Genomic DNA, 26081 nt, shown 5'->3' with positions numbered 1-26081 from the left:
ATAGAGTTATCTTTCTGTTTGTTTGGGGTTTTTTTCTGTGTGAGGTGAGGTAAACTTCAGTAAATCTCTCATCTGATTGATCATGGAGAATAAATTTGATGTTGCTTTTGGGCATACTTATTCCATATCCTCTTTCCTACTTGTTCTCAGGACATAAGTGATACTAATTTGCACTTGTACAGTTCCTCTATCTTGATTACTGAGCAGGCTAGATGATGTGGAGATTAACGATGACATTTTGCAAGACCAAACACTTGCCAGTGTCTTTAAAATTCTCTAATTTTCCTTCGTTGTATGATCAAGCCCTGAGGGGGGATGGCAGAGGCAGCTTCCTACAAATGTGAAAGCACTAGAAAATATAATCCCTGGCTTGTTTGACAGATGAAAGTTTATCCCAATGTTTGTTTTTTACAAAGGAAGCGCTATTGACTGCTTACCAGACCTAGCACAGGTAACAGCACCTGTCAGGGCTCCTTCTCAGCAGGGGAAAAATTGTTTTTTCCCCTCATTATTGGCATTTTAGCTGATTGTGAGACATGGGAACAGACAGATGCCTTTGCAGTGACATCTAGCATGGTTTATTTCCCTATGCTCAGGAATTTTGCTTCATTCCCAGGAAGGCTCAGGCATGTCCTAGATGGGTTCCTCAGCTGACAGTGATGCATCCAAGCATACCCTGACATGAGCTGCTTCTGTTGTAAGGCATTTTCCTATTTAATGTCCTTAAGCACCAGTTTATAGCAGCACTGTAGAGATTTCCATGGAGTACGAGAGACTTCACTCATCACTCGCATATTGACTTGCAAACCTCAGAAAGAGGTCAGTGTGGTTGGGATTTGACCTAACAACTTCCTAGAGCTGCTGAGCAAAACAGAGTAAGAAATAAGAAACATTTTGGAGAGCTAGGTTTATTTTCTTTTCCTGAAAGTATTGCCACAGAAATCTTTGCATCAGTCAATTGCTGCAAAAATTTTGCATAATCCAAACCAGGCTTTTGTTAATACTTCACTAGTATCCTTTCAACCCTCTGAATGCGTTTTAATTGATTTGGTGGGATTATACTGAAGGATAAAGTTAGTCTTAATGAACACAAAGGAAAACAGTAGGTAATTTTAAATTTTATTTTATTTTATCTAAATAAACCAGCAGTGTCTAATGAAGTGAGTGCTTTCAGTAGTGCTAGGTACTATGTGGAGAAAAAATAAAATACCTGTCAGAAATACACTGATGACGGCAGCCTGCCTGGAGCTGAACTCATTGAAATCAAACCTCCCGGACTGGAATGGGTGCTGTTCCTGCTCCTTGCCTGTTCATGCCCCTGCAGGCTGTTTTTGCAGGGTGTAAACCACAGCCAGCAGCTGTCAGGCTGTGCAGGGGGCACCACCAGGCTGTGGGGCTCCTGTCCTTTGCAGGAGGTGTCAGCCAGGCCATGGCAACGGGGGCTAGAGCCTGGAGGACCTCAAAGAGTGGGATTAGAAGAGCTTACATCCTTTGACTGTGTACCGGATCACTGCATTGAAATCACTTTGATAGATGCTTTTGGAGGATTTTGCAAGGTTGGTTGTTTTTTGATTCATTTGGGGGTTTATTTGAAGTCCCTGAGACTGGGTTGCTTTGCTCCCTAGTTTTGAAGTAACACCAGCATTGAGTTTAAAATGGATATTAAGACAATCCAATTTATACTGCCTGTGCCAGCGGGGGGCTCCTTCATGGGACACAGGATATCACCTTCAAATCCATATCAAAAAGAGACACTCTCTTCCCCTCCCTTCCCAAAGTGGTGTGGTTGCTTTGGGAACAAGATGTGTTTCTTGCATGAGCGGCTCCATAGCTCCTTTCATCAAAATAGTTGGGTTTGTGAAAGTGGTTTTTGTTGTTGTTGTTTTTTGTTTGTTTGTTTGGGGTTTTTTTTTGTTTTGGTTTTTTTTCAGTAAAACAAGAAAAATCACCCTGCAGCACACAATTGCACACGTTTTCCTCTAATTAGCATCCTAGCATAATGTCTCTGTTCTTTCCTCTCCCATCTCTAAGACCCTAAAAAAAATTTGACAAATAATTTTTTGCACTTTTAGTATTCAATGACTAAAATGATTTAAGTGTTAAAGAAGTCAGTTGATAACTGATAGGGAAAATGGGAAGGGAAAATGGGTAGGAACTGTACTGCACTAATGGCCATTTACTTCTGTGCAGAACATGTGTTGAAAAACATTGGGGAGGTCCTCAATAAACATGTGCTCATCATAGCATTGGTTATCAAGTCATATAAACAAAGCCTTTAAAACTTATTTTACAGACATTACATCAAATCTTCCATGCTTGAAAGATAAGCTATTTGTTTGGTTTTGATTTTTTAAAGAATAGTGTAGGATAGTAATAGATTTCAGAGTTTGGGACAAAATGTTTTGGACAAAATGCAGAAATGTAGGACAATTTTTAAATTTTTTTTTAACAAAACGAGTCCATATTAGTTTTGCTCAGGTGCATTTGGCTCCTTTTAATGCCTCTGTCTGTACTCAAGGAATGCTCTGATCAGTGCAACTCTGTCCCTAGGCCAGCAGATACTGAAAGACCTGAGCATTTCCTGAGACAGATAGGTTATAACCAAGTAGTTGTTATTTTTTTCAGCATAATTCAATTTTCAGTTGTGGAAATTTGATTTTGTGATATTGCACCTCTCCTTCTAAATTCTTTAATTGATCTTGTTTATTTGGACTTCTTAAATTCGTATGTGGAACATGGGAAAGCAACAGTGGCAAGAACAACTTCTTGGGAATATATTATTATCTTGCTCCCTCGCCCTTAACATCATGTAAGTTTAGGGAATAGGGGAGATTTGCAGGGAAAATACTTTGTTGTGTGCCTGCCCTGGATTTAACTGCAAACTCTTTAAGGAGGGTTCAGCACTATTCTACTATGTATCAACAAGTGTAATTAGCAATGAAGAGGTTTTTACACATGTAACAGTCCTGTTTGCTGAACAAACTCTCTCAACGAACTTTATTTAATTAACAAAGAAAAAAAAAAGAATAGAAAGAAGAGCTTAGAGATGGTGGTTGTCCTGCTGGTGCTCAACCTTTTTGACCCTTAAAGGTACTTACAAATTTTCCTGCAGTCAAAAGCACCAAGGTGGGTAACTGGGAGAGAGCCCAGTGGTTGAACTGGTGAGGTCCTACATGCAATTCCATCACTGCCTTTTTTTCCTTTATCCAAGGAAATTGCAGGAGGTCAGCGGTTTAGCTTCCCAGTGATATTCTCCTGACTGTTTACTTCATTTGGTTGCAAAGTACTGAATTTCAGCAAGCAAAAAAACTTCCATGACCTGGAAATACTGTGGTAGTTTTCTCAATTTTTATTTTAGCATGCTGTATGTCATTTCTGTATTAGGGAGGAATGAAAAGGTTTTTAGTGGATGAAGTAGGTTACATGCCATTAAGGAGTTCTTAAGGTAAAATAATTGCTTTAAAGACATTAGGCAGAGGTTCTGTGTTATCAGCTGATGCCCTAAAATTGTATTTACTCACTGGGTTAGCATTTCCCTGTATATGGCTTTCTTTCTGTTAATGAGCTCATGTTCCTCGTGGGCAGTAATTTATTCCATCAGGCTTTGGAAATAAGTGTCTTAATGTTTCTTGAAAAGATTACTGAAATCGGGTAAACAAACAAAATACCACAGATTCTGTACCTATCTACATTCTTATGTTGTTGCTCAAACTGTGTAGAAAATTAAAATAGTTTGAATAGGAGTGCAATGAAAATAACTTGTGTCCATTAAATGTAGCTGAAATGGGGTGAGCATATTATACACATGATCAGGAAGCGTGTAGGGTTTATACAGGCTTGTGTTTGGGCTGTAATTCTGGAGTAAGGGTTAAAACATTTCTTAAATCCTCTGCTTTGTCAGCATTCCATGGTAGAAGGGTTTACCTTTTTAAAAACTGTTACTTCTGTACTTCCTCGCTGAATCCATGGACAAACAACACTTCAGGAAGCCAAATTAACTCTACTTTATACACACAAACCAGTAGCTGAAGATGATATGTAAGGTAAGGACGCTTTCTCTTGCTGATTGTTTGAAGCTGCTGATGCTTGGTCTAGTCATTTAGGAAAGTCTCTTAATACAGCAGGCACAGAGGTGACAAAGGCTTAGATTTGCTGTGGCCTCCTGTGTGTAAACTAGCATGAAAAAACAATGCATTATGTAAATGCAACTGCTCATGTGCATCTCAAAATCTCAGAGTCCCCCGTTTTGATCACAGAGTAGTGAAAACAGATTTCATTATCTTTTTGCAATCTTGCAATGAAAGCAAGGCTTCAAGTTAAAACCCTGTAAAGCATTACTGTGAGATCAGATGGGAAAGCAGAGTTTGTGGGGACATCTTTTATCACACCAGCACCTGCTGTGTCTCAGCACGTTCATTTAAAATTATCAACCAGTTGAATTTGTATCCTATTAAAAATTGAAGGATTTGCAGTAAAATTATTTATTGTTCTTAATAACAAAAGAAAAAAAATGGACAAGAAAAAATATGAAACAAAATTGATCCCCACATCCACCAAAAACATCTGTGGAAAGCCAGTTCCCTAGTAGGCATTTATCAGGGACTAAGGCCACCGGAGGAAAGCGGTATTACATAAATCGGATGTGCAGTTCTGAGCTAAATAAATTTTTAAATATTTTGCATAAATTAGGGACATTAAACGATGCATAATGTGCATAATTTCATCCTTTTGTAAATGATGTTCCCACAGTTAGTGATTAAAGAACATGGTGCAGCCCCTCGAGTTTGAACAATTAGACCTTCCAGAGCTCTGTGTATAGATAGATATTCCTTAAGCTCAGCAAGGGGACGGGAACATGTGCTAGCACTTGGCTATGATCTGCTCCCTGTTTTTGATGACTTAAGAGGGCTGTTCAGGACAGAGTATCAGCCTATATGAACACTATCAACCAGCTTGAACAAGTCAGATTATTTAATTAGCCCTATTAAGACCCTTCTATTTTTATAACTTATTTATGAGTGTTCTTGCAAAGCTTAGAAGGTCCAACTTCAGGTATCAAAAGGGTGTTTTCAGCTCATGTTGTTAATCTTGAGGGGTTTTATACTGGAACTCCATTTCATTTTCATGCTAAGAAAACAAAAAGAGGCTCTGAAAAGCAGTTGAAGTTGGGAAATTCACATCTGCAGTCCCAACCTACAGGTTTCAGGCATAGGGCATTTATGATACCCATGCACAATGGACATTTGCTTGGTTGCCAAAATGTGTATTGTATGCCTTTGACCATCAAAAATCCAAAGAATGTTTATTTAAAACCTTTTGAAGTGTCTTGGTTTCCCCACAGGGGAGAAATGCTCCTCAGACATCACTTAAAAGAGTACTGTGCTGGTCTTACTTAATGTCCTGTGCTGAGAAAACAAGGTGATGCTTGTTTTGAGAATCTGCTTTGCCACCCTTTTACTGAGATCTATGTTCTGCTTTTATCTAGGTTTTTTAAGAGGAGCAGGAAATTATTTGATGAAATTACTATTAAATCAAACATTCATGTTTACCAAAAGAAAAAGCTTTTAAAGAAATCGTGTCCAGAATTTAATACCTGTGTCATGGTTGTACCTTCAGAGTGTTTGAAAGGGCTCTAATTTCATCACATGGGTGGGACTCTTATCCACCACCCCAAAATTAAATTCATTTGCACAGAAAAAGAAAAAAAAAGAAAAAAAAAATGTAAGACATAAAATTCCCATGTCTGAATTCAGTCAATGAGCTTTTTCTCTCTGATGGAACCACTCTGGGCTTATTTGGAAGACAAAAACTCCTCAGGTGTGGAGTAACTTTATGCTTTGAAAAAAGGAAAATCACTGATGTGATTTAAGTGCTGGGTTGTGGCTTGAAGCTCTGGCTGTTCTGGTATCAGTAAAACAGTTAATTAAACAAAGAACAGTCCCAAGGTGATGCTGAAACAATATATGAATTTGGAAGTAAGGTTAACGTGTTTTGGAAGTAGAGGGTACCTGTGTGAATTATGGTTCTGCCCAAAACTATCTCAAACAAATGTGGTTTGAATAAATCCAGCCAGGTGGCATCTGCCAGCTCACTTCTGAAGATCTTATCCAACTTTAGCTGCAGGTGAACGTGCAAAATTTTATTCTCTTATCAGGGAAGTCTCTATATATATACTTTAGTGCATTATGTCATCAGTAAATTATTTTAATAGCAAATAAGGCTTTATTACTTTTGCTCTTGCTTTATTGCATTTGCTGCTCTACATTCAATATGTACAGCATTGGCACAAGATAGCTTGCAGGCTCACAAGTGCATTAGCAGGAGAGATGGAAACTGTGTTCCAAGACCATAACACTTTGAATTTGGCACTGTTAAAGCCAAAAAAAAAAAAAAAAAAAAAAAAATCAAGAAACCCCAACAGTTGCTGCACTTTAGGCTCTGGTAGAATGCTAGGAAATAACAGCTTATAAATTAATAAAGTTTCTCACAGAATCATAGAATATACTGAGTTCAAAGGACCCATAAGGATCATTGAGTCCAGCTCCTGGCCTTAGTTCTGGAAGGTGCCAAGATGAGACAAAATTAATAGAGTTTCCAAAGTACTGGGGTGTTTTTGGAGACAGTTTTCAGGTTAAAACAGAACTGTGGGCAATTCAGTATAGCAATATAAATTTAAAAAGGGACAATGATAAGGAATGTAAAAGAAACTTAGCATAGTATTTTAATATGGAAAGTACTGGTCAAGTGAACTGTGCACATAGGTTTAGGCAACAACTGAAAAAAGTCCCACCCCTTGCTCCACAATTAAATATTGAACAGTACACAGAAATAACATGGAATTTGAAAACTGAGATAAATTTAATGGGGATTAATGTTGCTTTGATGAATGTGTTGAATAAACTGCCTACTGTAGTAATCTGCTTTGCCTGCGTATATACCTAACAGAAGGGATTTGTGGTGGTGCTGGGGAGCATTGCAGGCAGCAGCTGCAGCACTAGGAAAAGCAGCAGTCTTGAAGAGACAGGTCTGACATGAAGAGAAATAGAAATTTGTATTAATAGCCAAAGGAAAAAATACAGTTTGGTTTGAAAGCAATCTTTCACTTGCCAAATTAATTTTAACTTTATGTGTGTGGAGTAAAAGTTGCTGTAGAACCCGAGGAAGGACTTGTACACTCCAGTGGGCCATTTTTTGCATTGACATCACATGTGTTAAGAGGACAGCAGCTCTCCTGCAAGCCTGACCTGGTTCCCTGAGGAAGACAGAGCCTAGTCCAGGTTTTCACTCTTGCTGGTGCAAGGTTGATTTACTGAAGTCTCTTTGGATTTGTATCCTACTGCCTCACAAAAATGTCACATGAAAAGTCATTTTACTTGAGACTGTCATACAATTATCTCTTCAAATGCCAACTTTTTTATACCCTTATGGCTTTGAGTGGCATCACTGGAGTTGGTACATACCTGTGTTTTACCTTATTATATACCTTATACCTTATTACCAGGCACTTCTGGCTTAGGTGCCTCAGAAGGCAAAGTACGCACTGAGTGTTGTTTTATCTTTTTCACAACATAAATTTGGTGCCAGCTGGGAGAGAGGTTTTTTAAATAGCTTGAAAATAAAACAAAACCTGTTTAATTTTGTTACTGGAGAACTGCTGGCAAAGAACTAGGCTCTCTTGCCAGTGACCCAGACATTAAACGGGCTCAGATATCAGGGATCCCCCTGTGTGAGTGTAGACAAAGAACAGGTCTGTCCAGTCCCTCTGTGTCATTTTCCTTTCCTGCTCACTGCTTGGGAAGCTTTTTGCACATCAACATTCCATGTGCTCAGTCTTGGTTTTCTTGCCTTTCCCAAGACTGGCACCTGATGGGACAACAGAGCAAAATGGTTTTGTTTGGTGCATTACCCTGAGCTGAGCACATCGTTGTTCAGCGTTACACTCCCCTTTCCGTGGATCCATTCAATGCTCCCTGCAGAGGAGACACAGTTTGTATAAGGTCAGTAAGGAAGCACAGTGCTGTGCCTCCACTGCTCAGGAGACACTTCTGAAAGTGATGTGTCAACAGTTCCATGGTACAGGGAGTTTGGAGAGCAACTCCCTCCCCAGGGCACATCTGGAAAATGAGGATGAGAAAAATGTGTGTTACTGGAAATTTTGGGTCTGTGCAGTTAGATGGATCCCAGGTAGGAGATTGATTTGCAGGCTGATCGTTGAAACAATCAGTCTCAGTGCTGGTCACTTGTTCTTTTCATTTCTCATTCTTTACTACACTTAGGGAAACAGACAACACTGAAATTCTCACGGAATTGAATTGCATTTGGTATACATTCCTTCTTGCCTGAAATATTGTCTGAAATACTAAGTATTTTTTATTTGCTGTTTCTTTTAAAATAAACCTCTTATTTCAGTGGGTTGTAACTCCATACCTTCCCTCACACTGTTCACTGTTGAGAAAACTTTTCTCCAAGTAGTTAATAATGAAGAAAACCTGCAAGTGTAATACTGTTAACCTGAACACTGAGAGAGGTGAAGCTCATGACCTGAAAAGTAGTAGCTTCCAAGTGGGTTTCTTATCAGTGCACTGCAGAGGTGCAGCATAATTTTGAAGCAGTTTTTCAACTTCATTCATGAATAAGACCAGTGTTTTTCATAGTTAAGTTATGTATGAAAAAGTGGGTATTTTATTATTTCCTTTTTTCTTAGTTTTTAAAAGCTTGATACATGTAGCATTGGATCAAGGCACACACAAGACTGGCCAAAGGGCATACAAAGCACTTTGGTTTTTAGTTGAAGAAACAGAATGATTATTGCAACAAAGAGCGGCTTGGGGTTTAAACATGAAAGAGCTCATAGTTCAGCAGGAAGGCAGAAAGAAACATGTTACCTTACATATTCACCAAGGAATTTCTGGATAACTGTGACAGTAATGGGCAGTATTCCTGACTGTAACAGCAGTACACTGAACAGAGACTCGTATATGCTTCAGGACAGCTGTACTCCCCATTTGTCTGCTCACCTTTGGGACCACAGTTTTTGAGATCTTGCTTTTATTGCCTTGGGTTTTGTCCTGTTCTCTTTTCTTGTGAAACTGCACTTTCAGCCCTTTTCAAAGCAGTTTCAAAGTGTCGTCTCTGCCTTCCTGCCCTTGTCTCCCAAATGCCTGTGAGCATCCATCACTATTTTTCTCTGTAATATACAGACCACTCATTCTGATAAACAAAAAATCTATTCCTGAACTGTATCTACCCCCTTGGTTTGTAGAACCTAACACTTTTTTTTTTAAGTTCCTTGTTAGGAATTTTGCTTTCCTTTAGGGATTAGGTCTTTTAAACACTTGTCAAAAGGTTTAGTCTCATGCATGTCATCAATTTGACTATTCTCATTTAAATTGGATTGCACCACTGTTGAATGGATATATCCAGACAGCTGATATTGCCCATTACTACACACATTTTTGTTTATTGAATATTGTTGTGGTTTACAGATTTAATAGACCCAACACTGGAAGTTCTGTGAGTTTTTGTAACCACTTTTTGATCTTCCTGATTTGCCAGGTTCAACATCATTTTATTGATACCAAAGTGAAAAATGGCCTGTGCTTACACTTACAAGGATCTCAGATGAATGTTCTGACTGCTCAACACGGCAAGAAAATTCACTTTCACAGTCAACAAGTCATCTTACTCAGTAGAACACAAAAGTTAAATGGTCTGTAACTTCAATATTAGCAAGGAAAATACAGTACAAATTACTAAAAAATACTAAAATATAGAATTGTGGTCAGGTATTCCCACTACATTAATCGCAGCAGTAGCCTGAAATTTGAAACTTTTAATAAAAAGTTCTTAAATATAAATTATATGGCAAATGTACAGTACATTGCTTTGTCAGTCTTTTAATCCAGTGTTTTGCAGTAGAACAGCAACTGTTAAGTCAGTCTTTTCTTGTTTTCTTTAAAAAACAAAACAAACCCAAAAAACCCAACAAAACCCAAACCAGTTTTTCCCGTCCCTCAGTATCATGAGTGTGAATGATCTGAATCTGGAATACCACTGTCTCTGTAGCTCCTGTTACTACTGCTTTCACTGTGGCTGTTCTTGTACAGATTCATGCCGTTAGGTGGGAAAATGGTGTGTATTACAAATTCCTCCTTGGACACTTGGTCACTGGTTATTGGTATCATTTGGAAAGAAGTCTCCCTGATTTCCAGGATGGAGTTATCCTTCTTGGTTCCTGCTTCAGCATAGTCATCTTTTCTCCGGCGTCCCTTGCTGTAGGTGCAGTTCCGGGAGAACAGGGACCCGTTTCTGTGCACGTACCAGCAGACCAGGGCCAGCAGCCCTATGGCCACCAGCGCCACCGCGCCGCCGATGATGGCAGCCAGGGGCAAGCTGGAGTTTTTGTAAGGTTCTTTCTCCTGCTCCCGGTTGAGGGTGGTAGTAGGGTTGTACATCTTAAGAGGCGCCGTCTCGGTCTCGATGCATTCGGGTGTTTCATCGGAGAGATAGATGTTGCTGGTTTCCATGGGAACCATGCACACACGGTATGGTGACTCTGGTTCGAGGGCCGTGAGCAAATAGTCGTTCCTGTCGCCTGTAACAATCGTTTCAGTTATAGATCCAAAGGCAGGGCTGTGACCCATCTTGAGCCAGCTCAGTCTCAAAGCAGTCATGGGTAGTGCAACTTTCCAGGAGATGTGAATAGTCTCCGTGCTTACGGATTTCACAAATATTGTAATGATTTTGCGTACGGGGCTTGCTGTGGTTCTGTAATTTTTATTTATGTTGGGAGTCTTGATGTCTGGTTGTTTGGTCACAGAAATGGGCCAGTGGCCCTGGGCCGGGTATAATGTGTTTGGTACGGCAGTAGTGATTTGGATGGTGCTTATCACGCTATCGTCCTTACAGTCAAACAGTTCTGCGCTGAGGTCTTTGATAGCCATCCCACGTACTTTTTCTGGTGCCTGACACATCAGTCCACGTACGTTCACTTTTAAAGGCAAGGACTGCAACCAGTCACGTACCCATTTCATTTTGCACCCGCAGTGCCAAGGATTGTTGCGAAGAAAAAGTTGAGTGATGTTGTCCAGATCATCAAAGACACCCTGAGGTAAATTGCTGAGATTGTTATTGGACATATCTAGTCGATACAACTGCCGTAAGTAAGAGAAAGCATTGGGTGGCACACGGTTGATGTGGTTTTCTTGGAGATAAAGCTTTCTTAGGTTTGTTCCTGGCAAATTCACCGGTGCAGCTGTGAGTGAATTGCGGACCAATGACAATTCTGTAAGATTAACTAGATTCATGAAGACTTTGTCTCCTAATCCATGATTATTGAGAAGATTTCCATCTAAAACAAGGCGTTTTAGATTTGTAAGATCTTGAAGGGCCAGCTCGGAAATTGTGGAAATGCGATTATCATCCAAGCGTAGCTCTTCTATGGTTTTAGGCAAACCCCAGGGAATGGTGCTAAGGTGATTTCGAGAGAGAAAAAGAAGTCTGAGATAGATGTTGTCCCGGAAAGCTCCATCCTCAATGCTAACGGCAGAAACAGAATTATCATCCAAATGCAGTTCTTCCAGATAAGGAATTTTTGAAAGTGAATCATAAGTAATGGTCCTTATATTGTTCTCCTGCAAATGCAGTTCCTTAATGTACTTAGGGAGGTTAGTGGGGAATTCATCTAGGCTGTTGCGGTATAAATATATTCTTTCCACCCTAAGCAAGTTCTCCAGTTCTGAAGGAATCCCAGCATTATTTATTTGATTGTTCTGAAGGAAGAGGGTAGTTGCATCCTCTGGGATTCCTGTAGGAATAGACGTCAAATCGCGATCATTACAATATATGAAACCCACATCACAGCGACATACTGAAGGGCATGGTTTGGCACTAACAGAATAAGGTGCCATGTCAAGTAACAGCCCTATTTTAGTCCAAACTAGGAAGATGCTCCAGGTAACACTAATCATGGTCAGGAATGATGAGATTTCTATACAGTTCTGATCTTCAACAATCTAAAAAAACCAAACAAACAAAATTATCCAAATCATCAGTGAAGAAACCGCAATAAAAAAATCAACATTACAGAAGACATCTGAAACACACATTAAACCAAAACTCAAGTGCGTAATTGCATGTTACTATCTTTTCCTTACATCAATAATTCTATTACTTGTACTAATTCAATTAACTTAATAGGTTATTCTGCACAGTGATGGAAAATAATATAATCAAGTATGTCTGATTTGTGAATTATTTTGCTTAAGCAACAAGACCCTTTCTAAGGATTCCTTCACATTTCATGTGTACTGACAATCTTTGTTCACAGATACCAAATAAGTACAGAACAGAAGTCACACCAGAGTTCAAGTAAATCATTCTATATCTGAAAGATAAGAAGTAATTCCTAAGCCACCTAACTTCCTCAGGAGCCCTTAAGTGAACTATAAAACCCTTACCAAACCCACAATTCTAGTGGTAGCTATTTCAGAAGTTCAAAAACCCCTTAAGGCAAAGCAGAAAATGCAGACAAAAGAGTGAGGGCCAGTAAAGACTTTTTCCCAAGTCTTTCCCAGTGCTCAACTTCACAGTGTGTAACTTACAGACACCGTGGACTATTTTGCTTGGTTTTCATGCTTAAGTGAGTGTTCAGAAATGTGAATGTTACAACTGGCAGGTAACTGGTAGAGCTACGGTTTTCTAGTTCACTGGATGAAATATTTCATTACATGCTTAATTTCACGTTTAAATATTTGTCATTCTCAAAAGTTGTCTTACTAAGTAGCACACTCATAAGAGTCTATTTGGCAGGTTTAACCATGTTTTCCCGTCTTATTAGTAGCATGGTATAAATTAACTCTTGAGACTGAGATTGTACTTTGCATTGGTAGTGTGTTTGTACACTGAGCTCAGGTAATTAGCATTTTTATAGCTTTTAAGACAACATAATTCAATTACCATTGTAATTAGGGTTGTGAGAACTCCTGCAAGATGACCTATGCATTAAGCGGTGTCATGACCTTTTCTCTTATGGGTTCATGTATTAATTGAACTTTACTCTCAGAGGCATGAAAAGGAAAATAAATGAATATTGATCCTACCGTATTTAAAGGTATGAGTAAATTTTGTGCTTGAGGATATCCAGTAAAGAGATGTCTTTTTGCCCAGTCACTCTTACGGTTTACTCCATGAAGCAGTTTCTTCTCGATGGTGTTTACTCAGATGGTCCTTGGTGGTGGTGTGTGTTTCCTGGCTCCTGGCACGACACTCAATGAGCATTCCAACCAAGATTTATCATGGTACATAAGCACACCAGGCCCCAGTGTAGAAAAGCTTCAGCTTCCTTCTATTTTTGTCCTCATGTAAGGTCTGTGAATGAAGAGCCTCTTTTGTTTGATTTAATGCCTTTAGCAGGAATTACTTTCTTTGTAACTCTTACAAACTCTTCTGTGCAGCGTAGTAGTCAGAGGAGGGAACTTTAGTGCCGCGTGATAGAAACCATTCATTATGCTGAGGTTCTTCAGGAGATCAGGAAAGGGATGCTTTTTCCTATCCACAATTATCCAAGTGTGACGTTTGTACAGTAGCTACATCCTGATACATCCACACCTCTTTCAGAGAACCATTTTCCAACTCTCACTTTTTAACACTTCTTCCAAATTTGTAATGCAGGAAATAATTCCTCCTGTGCTGCAAGAATGTAAGTTACTTTACCACAGAAACATCAGGCAATTCAGATGGTTTTCTTCATTATTAAAAACCCCCACAAAATACGATTTCTTTCCCATAAAACTCCCCTTTGAAAGCTTTCCTCGAACTCTTAATGTCCTGCAAAAGTAAAAACAGAAAAAAAATTGAATTAATAACAACTGGCGCACACTAGTTTTAAGAGTCGCATCCCCTGTACACGAGCAGCACACCTTGTTTCCCCAAAGCATTGGCATTTCAGCAAAATCCACAGAGCAGTTTCAAAAAATGTTTTGCTGTTATGTGCATGCTATTCATGTTACTGCAGTTTTGCTGGAACTGTATTTTCCCTTGTTTCAGTAGAAAAATAAAGGCAGGGAGTAACAAAGTATTTATAAGTTATATTTTTCATCTGATGTGAAATGCCAGTGTTGCCTCCTTGGAGGTTGCTTGGCTTGTGTTCTTGGTAAACAGAGATAGGTGATGATCTTCTCCTTGGTTTTAAGTGTAAAGGGAATTACTAATAATTACTGTTCACTAGTTACTGGGTGAAAGGGAAAGGGTTTTGTCAAAATATTGTATGAATATTTCCCATTTGCAGCATGTTGATTCTGAGCTAGGGCATCTGTGTCCGCTTTTTGGCAATACATAGGTGGGTTTAGTCTGTAAAATTGCTATAAAGAAGAAAAATATTACTTCTTTCATTTGCATTTCTTACAGAACACACTAATTATTTTTTAAACAGCATTCTTAACTTGGGCTGCTCCATATCACTACTGCATAAAGTATCCAGCCCCATGAGAAGCTTGTAGGTAGCATGTCTGAAATAAAAGTGCTTAAATCTGAAATGAAACAAATCCTTAACGTTCATTTGCTTTTCTCTTTTGTGACTTCAAGTTTCTCCAAGGGACTGAGCACAATCCTCGGAACCAAACTGCTTGGCAGGAGCAGTGTGCTGAGTAATGCTTGCTTAGCTGCCTTCCTGGGAGCTAAACTAGAGCAGCTTCTGGTCCTCTGTAAAATACTTGACCAAAACACAAACACTCTCTGTTTTAAAACTGCCTTTTGCGAATGGTAGCATGTCTATTATGAAACAAGAGCACTTACACTCCTTACAGCAACACAGAATATGCAGTGTTATATTTAAATAGATACAAATTCTGCTGCTCTTTTTCAGACAAAAATGCTAACCAGTAAAAAAAAAAAAAATCCCAAAGCCCCTCATTTCAGAGATGGTGTGACTACTCAGTGAGGGAGTGGAAAAGATTCTTCTCTGCTGCTGCTGCTGCTTTTGCGCTTCTCTGAGCTTTGTTTTCAGCATCTTGTTTTCAGGATCTTGTTTTCAGCAGTTGTCCAATGAAAAAAAGAACTAGAGACCCCCACTGTTGCATAAATAAGAATTTTTATGTTTGCTTTATTTAAGGCTAAAACTCAATCTATGTGGTCATATTTTAGAATAGAAGGGAATGCATGTTTATTGGTAACTTATGTAATTTGGGTAAATTATATAATCATTATGAAATGGAACAAAAAAGCTCTGTATTCTTCCACTGTCTAGTTTTCTTGCTCTGTATTACTCAAGTGTTTGGGGAAAGAAGCCCAGGTCCTACTCCTAAAACTTTGAAATAAACAGCAACTTAGCAGCTGTTGGAAAAAAATGGTGTCTCTTAGGAACTAATGTGAAGTTGTGATAGAAGGTATTTTCTGGAAGGGTATGGTGAAATAGGAATATAAATTCCTTTAATAGGCCTTTGAAGGCTACAATAACTTTTAAGTACTTAAAATCATAAATTTTCTTTAGAACTCTGAGCTGTAAAAAACGTGTTAGTATTAAGCAAAACCCTGGCTCTAGTGTGCATACATTACATAGACCCAGGCACACACAGAAAGTGCATTTGTTTTACCTTTCTAGCACATAAACTATTTTCTCAGTGCTTCATTTGATAGCCATCTCTTCATTTATTGCCACTATTATAATAGCAGTAATGTGCAGGATTAAAATGAAAGCACTAAAGCTCATTAAGTTTCTGGAATTTTTTTTATCCCTTCTCTCAAAATTACATGAAAACAAGAAAAAGAAAAGGTCTCTTTGGAGAAGACAACACTGTTTCAAAAATGTGGATTAAGACTATACCCCCCACTCCCTTTTCTAAACTTAGAATAGTTTTCTTCAGGTCTTGATTGTTTGATATCTCGCACTTCTCTTTTATATCTCAAGCTATAGCTGAAAACAATGTTTTTGCATATCAAAGGCTCCAGTGATCTGTCTACAGAGAAGAAGGGAATCCTGCTGCCATGCTCCAACTTTCCCCTTCTTGAGCTGTCTCTAAATATTCCCTGACACCAAGTCATTATAGCCGATCCGGTAGGATGAAAAGAAAAGTGACCCCCACTGGTACAGACACTGTGTCCAGGTTTCTGCAGCATCAGATTGGGAGGCTTCATGGACACATGGTTTTGAAAGAAACCATTAGTTTTGAGCAGACCAGATTTTAGGAATTCTGTGCTAAAATTAATTCTTAAATGCAAAAATCACTCCTCGTTTTTTGGTAACAAAAGTAACACTGGAAAAACTGAACAACAGCCTTTTTGCTCTTTATTCTGCATTGAATGTTTTTCTGAACTTTTCTGAACCACATAGTTAAATTAGTTTTCCTGGGACTGTGTAAGCAAGTGAATTACCAGAGATAGCAGGAACTTGTGGGCATTGCATGTGGACTTATCACTGTGGTACAGCTAAGGGGACATTTCATTTTAAAATGTTCAACATAAGATGAGCTATACAAAAAAAAAGTAACTAAGAAGAACATTGTATTTACTCCAAAGTATGGAATACAGCTGCACTTGCTGTACTGTAGGCAGGCAATGCCTTAACAAATAAATAGCTGATTTCTTTCCAAGCTGTGATAAAATGTGAATAAAATCAAGACCTGCCTCACTTGAGGTCACACAATGCTTATTTGAATTTCTAATCTACCTCCGTGTTCTCCAGTAGGAACTCTGGTAGCTCAGTGGCTTCTTTCTTACAACCATCAAAGTAACAGAGGAAAGGGAAACTACTAGGTATTTTTAGGTTGCAGAAGACAAAACTATTATTCAAAGCCACCACTAGAACATGCATACTTGATAAGCCAGTTTGCTTAACCAGTGTATTTCTATTCAAAAATTAGCTCTGTATTTGCTTAGAATCTGAAACATATCAGAAACACAGAATGTGCTTATTTTTAAAAATACTTGCAAACTCCATCTACTGCTTATAATGTCAGTTGTGCTTACAAAGGTCATGCTGCAGCATGAATAGCTTCACCAACTTTTTTTTTTTTAAGAAAGAAGTTCCACAGTGCTAATCTAGACTTAAAACAATGTCTACACTTTGTTTTCTTTAAGTGTATTACTCAGGGTTAGTGGATAGTGACAGCAAAATGCTTTCTAAGCACCCTGTCTAGGAGCTGCAATTTCCACGATCATCATATTTCAGGAACGTGCCCCAGTCTTTTGTTTGGTGCTAGGCAAACAGAAGGTCTCTAGCTGTCTTTCCAAGAAGTAAAAAATGCAAAGGAGTTTGTTAAAGTGAGAGTGAGCCCTTCAGTCAGACTGTATCACTGCGTGTTAGTGAATTTTTTTATTTATTTTTTGTTGGAGGTTTCATTTACTTGCAGAAAACTTGCTCCCACTTCTTGTGCAGTAGGGATAATAACGCTTGTGTCTTATTAAGCGTAACTCAAGTGTCCTAAAAAATGCAAATTTTTATGTGATCTACCCTCAAATGCAAGTAAATCTGACTTAGAAATGAATTCTGAGTAAAAGCTTGACTCCACACCTAAGATCAGTCAAACCTGTATTTGCTGTAGAGGATGGAAATGAACTACAAGTGGTTCTCTTCTGAAGTTTACTTCTAAAATCTTTCCTAGTTTTGAAGAAGCTGGGTTGAAAAGACCCAGACTATTACTCTATTCCTTCTCACTCTCTTGTTTTGACTACTCTGCTGCAGGAAAGGTTGTATGTTAAGAAAACACTTAGAGGGGGAGTCTTTTGCAATGGATTTGTTTTGTATTTTAGTGCTCTTTGAGCTTAGCCAATTATGGCTTCTAGGTTTTCTTTTGAGAGCTGCTGCTGAGGTAACTTGTCTGGGCATTAAATAAAAGAATAAAGAACAAATGCTGCCATTGTTTCAAGGTAAAAAAAATATATTTTTCCCCTTTTGACAAGTTTAGGTAGAATTATACCTGATAGGGAGTTTCTGGCCCAAAACTCTCGACATGTAAAAAACATTACTTAAACACTAGATAAAGTTTCAGTAGTTTTGTTTCTTTCCTTTTTCAAGCAGTTGCTTGCTCATCTCCTGATTATTAAGTTTGCTCCTCAAAAAATTAGAAAAAAATGTGGAGCTGTTAAGAGTGTTTAGATTCTTACAGCTCATGAAAGGCAAAAAAGACTTAGCCATGCCATAAGATATGTACTGAACACTCTTCAAGATTCCTGCCCTGAGTGGTATTTGGCTGCTTATTAAAAATAAATGTAAGCAATCACATATTAATTCTTCTGTGCATGCCTGTGCTTTGAAGTGATTAAGGAAAAAACTTGAGAGCTAACTAGCCATTACCATCCATACTTCCTGCTCCAAGGAGACAAAGATGGCCATCTCCCAACTGAAGCCACTTCAAATACCTGCAACTGCAAACTTTGCAAACTCCAGCAATTGCTTTGATTAGTCACCATTGCCTTACACTCTGACAACTTTTAGCTACTGGTGACAGAGGGAAAAAACCAAATTAAAACAAACACCAAAAACCCCAACCCAGAAACTCATCTTAATTTTGTTCTTGTTGTAAAATGTATCCACTTTATTTCTAGAGATCAAAGCTCTCTGGCAGTTTACTACAGAGTTTTTTGCCCACTGGGGGGTGGTACATGCTACAAAACCTGTGCTTTTAAGAGCCACAAGTCAGATGTTTTTTGCTGCTGTCCAGTCTTCTCTGCTTTAATTACAACAAAGTCTCCTGTTGAGAAAAACAGAGGCAGCCTGCAAAGGAGGGAGTTATAAAAAAATAAAATAAATCACTCTTTTAGAGAGTTTACAGAATTTCTCATGCTGATTGCTGATTACTTGCAGTATTTATCTGGTTATTCTCCAGTTAAAATGGTCTAATGTACCAAAAAAAGAAAAAAAATAAAAAGAAGAAAGAGAATTGGCATTTTAAATATATGCCAAGGCCTGTCACTGTTTCTGGTATACAAGAGGAGCACAGAAGACAGGAAAAAATACAGCTTTTAGAAGTGATTAAATGTAGATAGAAAAATAAAAAAGCTTTATAGCAGCATGAAGTAGGATTAGAATAAACTCAGTGTATTTTAAGACAACTGGCTTTCTGTAAACCCAGGTATACCTTTTGTTTATGAAATATTTGAAACCCTATCTTAAACAGGGCTGTATTGTATGGTTTTGGAATAAATGAAAGGAAACTTGAAGGTGGATTTTCTTTTGAGGGAGGGAAGGGCACTGAAACCTTTTGAGTATGACCTAATGCGTGGCATATATTGACAAGGAAAACACTGACTGATCTTTGTTTTATAGCAAATAATTCTTTTCTTTATACACTTGAATTGACAAATGCATTTTTCAGTCTAATTCAAAGACATGTTCATTAAGACGCCATATCCCCAGGCAATGGATGAGCAAAACTGATACTTCTATCTTTTTGGGCCGTATATTTTGGCTAAGGAAATTGGGGTCAGGATAATGAACTGTTTTTTTAAAGTCTGAACACTTTCAGCCTCTTCGTATACTTTGTATAAGTGACTTACACGGAAATGCAAAATGTGGATCTTCTTGTTTCAAAAAGGCAAAGAGAAAATGCATTCAGCTAACGTGCAGGACTAAGATTTAATTGTAAAGTAATTCTGCATTTTGGTGTGAATGTAGTGTAGAAAATACTCCACTGTACTCTGTTAACTGAGCAGAACTGATCCCTTGCAGAAGGGAAGCGACTTGCCTTCTACCCAAATTAATAACCCGTCGGTAACAGCATTCCATGAATTAGTTAATTACATACACTCGTCCTCGCGTTTGCAACACTCGCTGCAACTTTGCCTGGATGTGCCAGGGTTGAGCTCAAACCCCTTTGTGGTCAGAGAGATTAAAACTGAGGCGACCTCAAAGAGCAGGACTGAGCCAGAAAGGCAGCTGTCTGTGCAAGAGCTGAGCTTTTATTCACCAAGGGGGTGAGCTTGGAAACGAAGCACGAATTAAAAAAAAAAAAAAAAAAAAAAAAAAAAAAAAAGAACCAGCCAACCAACTCCAAAATCAGAAAGCTGTGCCTGGGTGCTGTGAGCTATGACAGATGCTGGGAAGCAGAACCTTGGGAAATGCAGGAATACTCGGCCTTTGCCTGATCAACTTAAGTTGCAGCCCCTAATTGCGTTTAAGGAAAAGCGTTAAAACAAAAGATTCTGCCACATCCAGCAGTCGTGAAACGATTTTTGGGGTCAGAATCACGTAGAGATGATGTGCGCAACGAAGTGCGTGGTGAATTATTTATTTGCAAGCCATCTATAAATTAATTAGCTGCGCCTGTGCCAGGGCAATCAATTAATACACTGAAAACAGCTGAAAAGTTGATTACAACTAAGCGAGGACCTATGGAATGGCAGGACGATTATGAGCCAGCTCTTCTTCCCAAAGAAAGTGGGGCGTCGAGGCGGGAATTTGGGCCTGTTGCATTCTTTCTGCTGCAACCATTTTGTTGCCCATCTTTCGCCCGCAGACTTTGTGGTGCGGGGGGCAGCGCTGCGCAGGGGCGCGAACGCATCGCCTCGGCTTTTAAGTTTATTTATTTATTTATTTTTAAATAGATGCAGCAAGAAGGGATGGATGGAGGGGGAAGTTTCCCACCCGTGGGAGAGATGCGGGTACGGGCAGGAGCACCCCCCACCATCAAACGCGCGGCCGGGGTCCCAGCGGCGCGGGGCTCGGGCGCTGCTCTGCGGGTCCCCCCGCGCTGCTCTCCGCCCCCGCGCACGGCAGCTTCGCCCCGGCTCCTTCTCCCGGGGCTGGGGCAGCGCAGGCACCGCACGCCAGCTCGGGAAGCCCCCGGGTGCGCTCCAGATGTGCGAGCCGAGCCCTCAGCGCTCCTGCGCGTCCCGCCGGCAAGGCGGGCGGGCTCTCCCCGCCGCAGCGCCGTGCCCGCACCCCGGCCATGAGAAGCGGCTGGTGCTGCGGGGAGCGCGCCCAAACTTCCCTCCACATCCTCGTCCTCCTGTGCATCCCCCGACCCGCGCAAGTCCCGCGGAGGAGAAAAGGCGCGTATCCCGCGCTTACCTGCGGCGAGGCGCGCCGAGAGGCGGTGCCGGCGGGCCGGGAGCGGAGCGCGGTGCGGAGCGGGCGCTGCGCTGTCGCGGGGCGGCCGCGGACGGAGCTCAGCGCGCACCCCTCAAGTCGCGGCGGCAGCGGCGGAGCCGCGGGGGCGGGGCCGGACGTCACGGGGGGCGGGCCCGGGCCCGGGGCGTGGCGCGGGGCCGCCGCTAGGGGGCGCAGCAGGCGGCGCCTCGGCCTCGCCGCGCAGGGCGGCTGTGCGGGGAGTGGGGCGGACGTGGCGCCTCAGGCCCGCGCCGGAGGTTTTTAAAATTATTTCTTCACTTTTTTTGGTCACTGTGGCAGAGAAGCGATGGTAGGCGTGCCGGGAGCGCCGTGGCTCTCGCCCGTGTCTCAGTTTATCCCCCAGTGCCCGGTGTTGGGCTGGGCAGGTGATCCCGGTTCCCAGGTTTTGGATCCAAGGATCAGGACAGGCCGCGAAGTTTTACGAAGGTGCTTTGAAAAAAACTATTTAAAACACAAATAAATAAATACATTTCCTCGATCTTAGTCGCCACATGGCTGTGAGTGCCTTCAGTCTCCTGGCATCTCCCTGGCTGTGGCGCTTCGTGTCAGGCGTTGCAGGCTAGGGCAGCTCTGGAAGATTTGAGGGTTTTCCCGAGGTGACTCCTTTTGGAATCATCGGGTGGATAGGAATTGCCTGATTGCTGCCTCACCCGGGATGGCGCTCACCGCGAGATACCTTATCGTGCCCGTCGGGACTGAGATTGAGGACGATTGTCGCCTCACCAGGCTGCAGTCCTGAGGGATTTTTCCTAAAGTTCCTCCCCTTCAAACACAACCAGAAATTTATGGTAATTAAAGGGCAAACTAGAAAAGATCTTCCCCAGGTGTGTTTTTGTAAAACCCAGTTTCCTTTCCCCATAGCTTACAAGCACACAAGTTATTTTTGGCAGATGCGGTTATGTTTCTATTATTTTGTTTTTCTTAAATTTTTCCATCAAATGAGGTTTCTTTCCCTGCAGGCAGCTGCTGCCTTCACGAGTATCCTGTTTTCTTCATTAGCCATGCACAAGTCATCTTGGCCACCTCATGCAGGGTTTTGACCAGCACAGAGCCAATGTCTGGGGGAACGCAGACTCCCAAAAGCTGTCTCTGCTGATCCCAGTTATCCTCCAGTTGCACTTTTTGCTGGTATCAGAAGAATACAAGGCCAATCTCCATTGATTTCAAAGAGGGCTTGACTTCTGGAAATCCTATGGAAACTGCCACATAGGTGCACCTTCCGTGTAAAGTTTGAATACTTCAATTGCTCTTGGTATCTTTTGTCAAAAACAAAACCAGACAAACTTAAAAGTGTCAGACCTCATCCTTTTTCAAGAGGATTGTAATAAATTTTTGAATACTGGTTGATGGATTTGATACTTAGATGTATGAAATGTTGTATACATGCTGCATTTATTCTACTAATTGAAAAACAATCTGGATTGATTGTCCTTGATAAGGAAGGAAAAGGATTTTTTTGCTGTCACTTCAGTTCTAATCTTTCCCTGAGGAGAGTAAAAACTAATAATAAATTGACTTCAGGTTAGGGTACAATTGTCTGTATTGATAGTCCTGGCAGTGAGCTGTGCCCTAATCAGCTCAGAATAATCAACTGTACTGCATATACATCTTAATGCACATCTAGCACATTACAGGCATATGGATACATATGTACATGTATTATATGAACAGTGATACATCAGGTGCTACAGCATGCCTGTGTTGTCTCATCATGTGGGACAGAAAAATGGACTGAGCAAATGCCAAGAGTTTGCAAATGCTGCAGCTATACTGTTGATTTTTTTTTTTTTAACTGAAATTCTTTTAAGATTATAGTATTATTTTCCAAGCACATTGTGTATTTGATATTTCTCATGCCTGACTTAGCTGTATTAGTTAACAGATTCCAGGGTTATGTTGCTGTGCTGTGTTGCTAAGCCTTAAGACAGATCTGTGGGATGCTTTTAAAAGATGTATATGGTACTCATACAGCTATCTCTCAGCTTAATTCCAAGGCTGGCCCAGTGCTTATGGCACTGGTTAGAAATTACAGTACATATTCCTAGAGAATTCCAAAGGGCATGTGAAAAATAATTAGATTTTACCAGGTCACAGCTGCTCTGGAGTACTGAAAGGTCTTTAATGTGCTGTTGCAAGCAGATTTTTGACTGTATTCTTTTATGTAAACTCCATAAATATACTTCTTAAGAATGTGGGAAACCTTTAAAATACTCTCCACAAAAAACCTCTTGTACATGGAGATCTTGACCAAGTTCTCCATCTTTTTCTTAAAATGTAGGAATTCAAGGTGTCTTCAATTCCAGGAGAATAGAGAATTTCTGTTAATAGGGATGGAGTTACTCATATGTTGGGAATAAAAATATGAATATTTAACACAGGCATGCCAAAGCCTAGGAATATAATGAGATATTCTAATTGAATTTTTAAGTTAAAATAGTGTTTTACCTTTATTTTGTTTATAGAATTAATTAATGCTCATGTCACTGAGATTGCAGTTCTTGAGAGACCTACAGGGAAATTACCTTTCGGAAGACACAGTAATCTTGTTAATGCTTCATGGGCTGAGAGGGTTTAAAAGGTGTCGGGTGGGAAATTCAGAGCACTCACACTACGTAATGTGTTTCACAGAATCTTACTGCAAGTTTATAACACGCTCTTGTAAGCTGCTATTAGGTCAATTGATGATGCCTTTTTTTTTTTTTTTCCTGAGCATCCTGATGGTGTGATAAGAATTGAAGTTCTGGGAACTCCCTCTGCCAAGAGTTGACCTGAATGACTCTCCCTGTGACTTGACAGGCTTTTTGGATATACTTTGTCCTGCTGTAGATCAGGTTCCAGTCATTTCCAGGCAGGACATTTATGAAATATTGAGAAACCAAACACCTTGACTGGGAAGTGAAATTGAATCTGAGATCACTCATCCTCAGTGAAGGAGAGGGCTGGCTGTCTTGAAGAATCAAAACTGAACCCTTGCTTCGTTGAACATCTCAAGGACAGATTTCTGTCAGATAAAGCTGAGAGTATAGTTTGATATTCAATGGAATAAGCTGAAATGAATGTTAGTGGGTTTTAGCTTCAGGCTTTTATGAGGTTATATTGATTTTCCAAAGCAAGCTGTCCCAAATCCAAGTTAGGCATAGGCTGATTTGTAGAGACATGTAAGGAAAGAGGACACTATGATATATGAACTTCAGTATGATACATGTTCTGTAAGGTTTCCTGATATTCAGTAAGTAGAGTTTCTCAGCTTATACATATTGCATTTTGTGTTAGCCTTTAGTCTTTAAATGATCAGAACCATTTCAGAATTAGAATCCAGTTTTGGAGATACTCCTTCCAACTACAAAAGTCTGTCAAATTCAGCTTTCAGCGTTGTGTGTATAGAGTACCTTGTCACAGTTGGTGCAGCAGTTCTGTATCAAATGCAACAAAAATGGGAGTGTAATCAGGCAAGACACTCCACAGTAGAGCTAGAAAGGTAGAAGAGTCTAAAACTAAATACTCATTTAGAATTAGGTGGGCTCAAGTGTGCTTCTTTTCCCTGCCAGAGGAATGTGAGAGATAATAGTTGTAATTGTGGTTATTTTGTCTCTCTGTAAAGGCCAGGAGGTTAGACCACTGCACCTGTATTTCTGCCATTCCTCCCTCTTCTCTCCATGCTTTCTCCCCTTTCTTCTTTCCAGCTCTCCTAAACAGCCCCAGGGAAAAGCCCTGTCAACTCAGAAACACCCGTGGTGCAATCACATCTGTATTTTCCCTAAGGCAAATAAACAACTTTGCTTGTGAGATCATGTGCTATGGATAGCAAAATTAGGTAACTTAATAGGGTAGTTGAAATTGCAAAGCTTTGAGTAAGGTATTTATTTTTTATTATTTACAGGACATACTGCAATGGGTAAAGAAAGATGACTACATAAAGTCCATTCCAGGAAAAACTTGCTGCTAATGCTTCAATTTGATATTTGTATTTTAAAAGCCATTTCTTCTATTTGTTAGATGTCAAACAAAGAAGCCACCATGACAAGATTTTTAGGAGAAACCGTGCTAACTCCTTTGCAGCTATGAAGAACAGGGAGTTTTTCCTTGCTTACTTGACAAAGTAAGCGATGCTGTCAGAATAGAATAGACTTTCCTTTCACTCGATGTGGCTTTGAAAGTGTGTTAAAGGGAGGAAAAATAGTATTCCTCCAAAACAACCTTGAAAACTTTGAGTGAGATTGTCTAGTGTATGTGGAAGAATCCTGTGAAGGAAAAAACCTGCTGTTCTGCCCTCAGGGTAGTTATGTATTTGCAAATTCACATTTTTATGGATGAGACCTATACTGAGCTGAACAAAGTGGTAAATGCATTTTTACACCTGCCTCTCTAAAAAGAGTTCCAGTAGTACAGAAATACATTAAAAAAACAAAGCAAAAAAAAAAAAAAACCAAAACCAAAAAACAAAAAAAAAACAACCCCAAAAAACAACCTGAAATCTTCTGAAATGGCAGGGAAAAAAAATCTGGTGTGATTTTGGTCTTGGGTTCTTTCTCGGTGTCTTGTTTGCTGCTTATGCAACTGTTGCCCAGAGCCAGCCTTCAAGGATGGAGAGATCTGCAAGGCAGGGGGGATTTGGGGCTTGCTAAGAAGAGGCTTGTGGTGGATGACTCCTTTCTGGCCATGTTCCTGTTTTGCCTGTAAATGTTGGAACTTATTGCTGTTCCTGCTGTTGCCTGTTTAGATACTGGTCAGACAATCAGTTGAGCAAAGTTCATGTTTTGTTGTTATATTTTCATATACAGTTTTCATAAATCCCAGTTCTTAATAGGTTTATTCTGAAAGCTGGCAAATCACATGCTTTCTCTCAAGTCTATTTGCAGACCATGAAAATAATTTGTCTGGTCCTTTCTCTTTGTTTTTACTTCCTGATAGCCCCAGAGGATTTTCCACCCTTTTCTTTCCTCTCACTGTGCTCAGCCTCCCTCTGCCAGGCTTTCTGCCTTGCCTCTTACCCAGCTCCTCCTCCCACAGTGCCCGA

General features: G+C 40.1%; 2 protein-coding genes across 6 annotated transcripts in view; one reads left to right on the top strand and one right to left on the bottom strand.

The window, feature by feature from the left end:
- The window catches only part of MACROD2 (mono-ADP ribosylhydrolase 2), an 881430-nt gene that overhangs the window by 100221 nt on the left and 755128 nt on the right, over positions 1-26081 (top strand). The gene's annotated exons all lie outside the window — the stretch shown is intronic.
- Positions 8660-21061, bottom strand: FLRT3 (fibronectin leucine rich transmembrane protein 3). The gene is made up of 3 exons (XM_033054606.1): positions 21005-21061; positions 13101-13827; positions 8660-12014 (listed from the first exon to the last, which is right to left on the bottom strand). Exon 3 carries the CDS (start codon positions 11967-11969, stop codon positions 10020-10022), a length of 1950 nt encoding a protein of 649 aa, XP_032910497.1. The 5' UTR covers positions 11970-12014; positions 13101-13827; positions 21005-21061; the 3' UTR covers positions 8660-10019.

Source organism: Catharus ustulatus, chromosome 3, assembly GCF_009819885.2.
Source record: "Catharus ustulatus isolate bCatUst1 chromosome 3, bCatUst1.pri.v2, whole genome shotgun sequence".
NCBI lineage: Eukaryota > Metazoa > Chordata > Aves > Passeriformes > Turdidae > Catharus > Catharus ustulatus.
This window is presented reverse-complemented; position numbering and strand designations above follow the sequence as displayed.

Bases quoted from the DNA above. Each gene is read 5' to 3' on its own strand.
- FLRT3 (XM_033054606.1), bottom strand. From the start codon at position 11,969: ATGATTAGTGTTACCTGGAGCATCTTCCTAGTTTGGACTAAAATAGGG.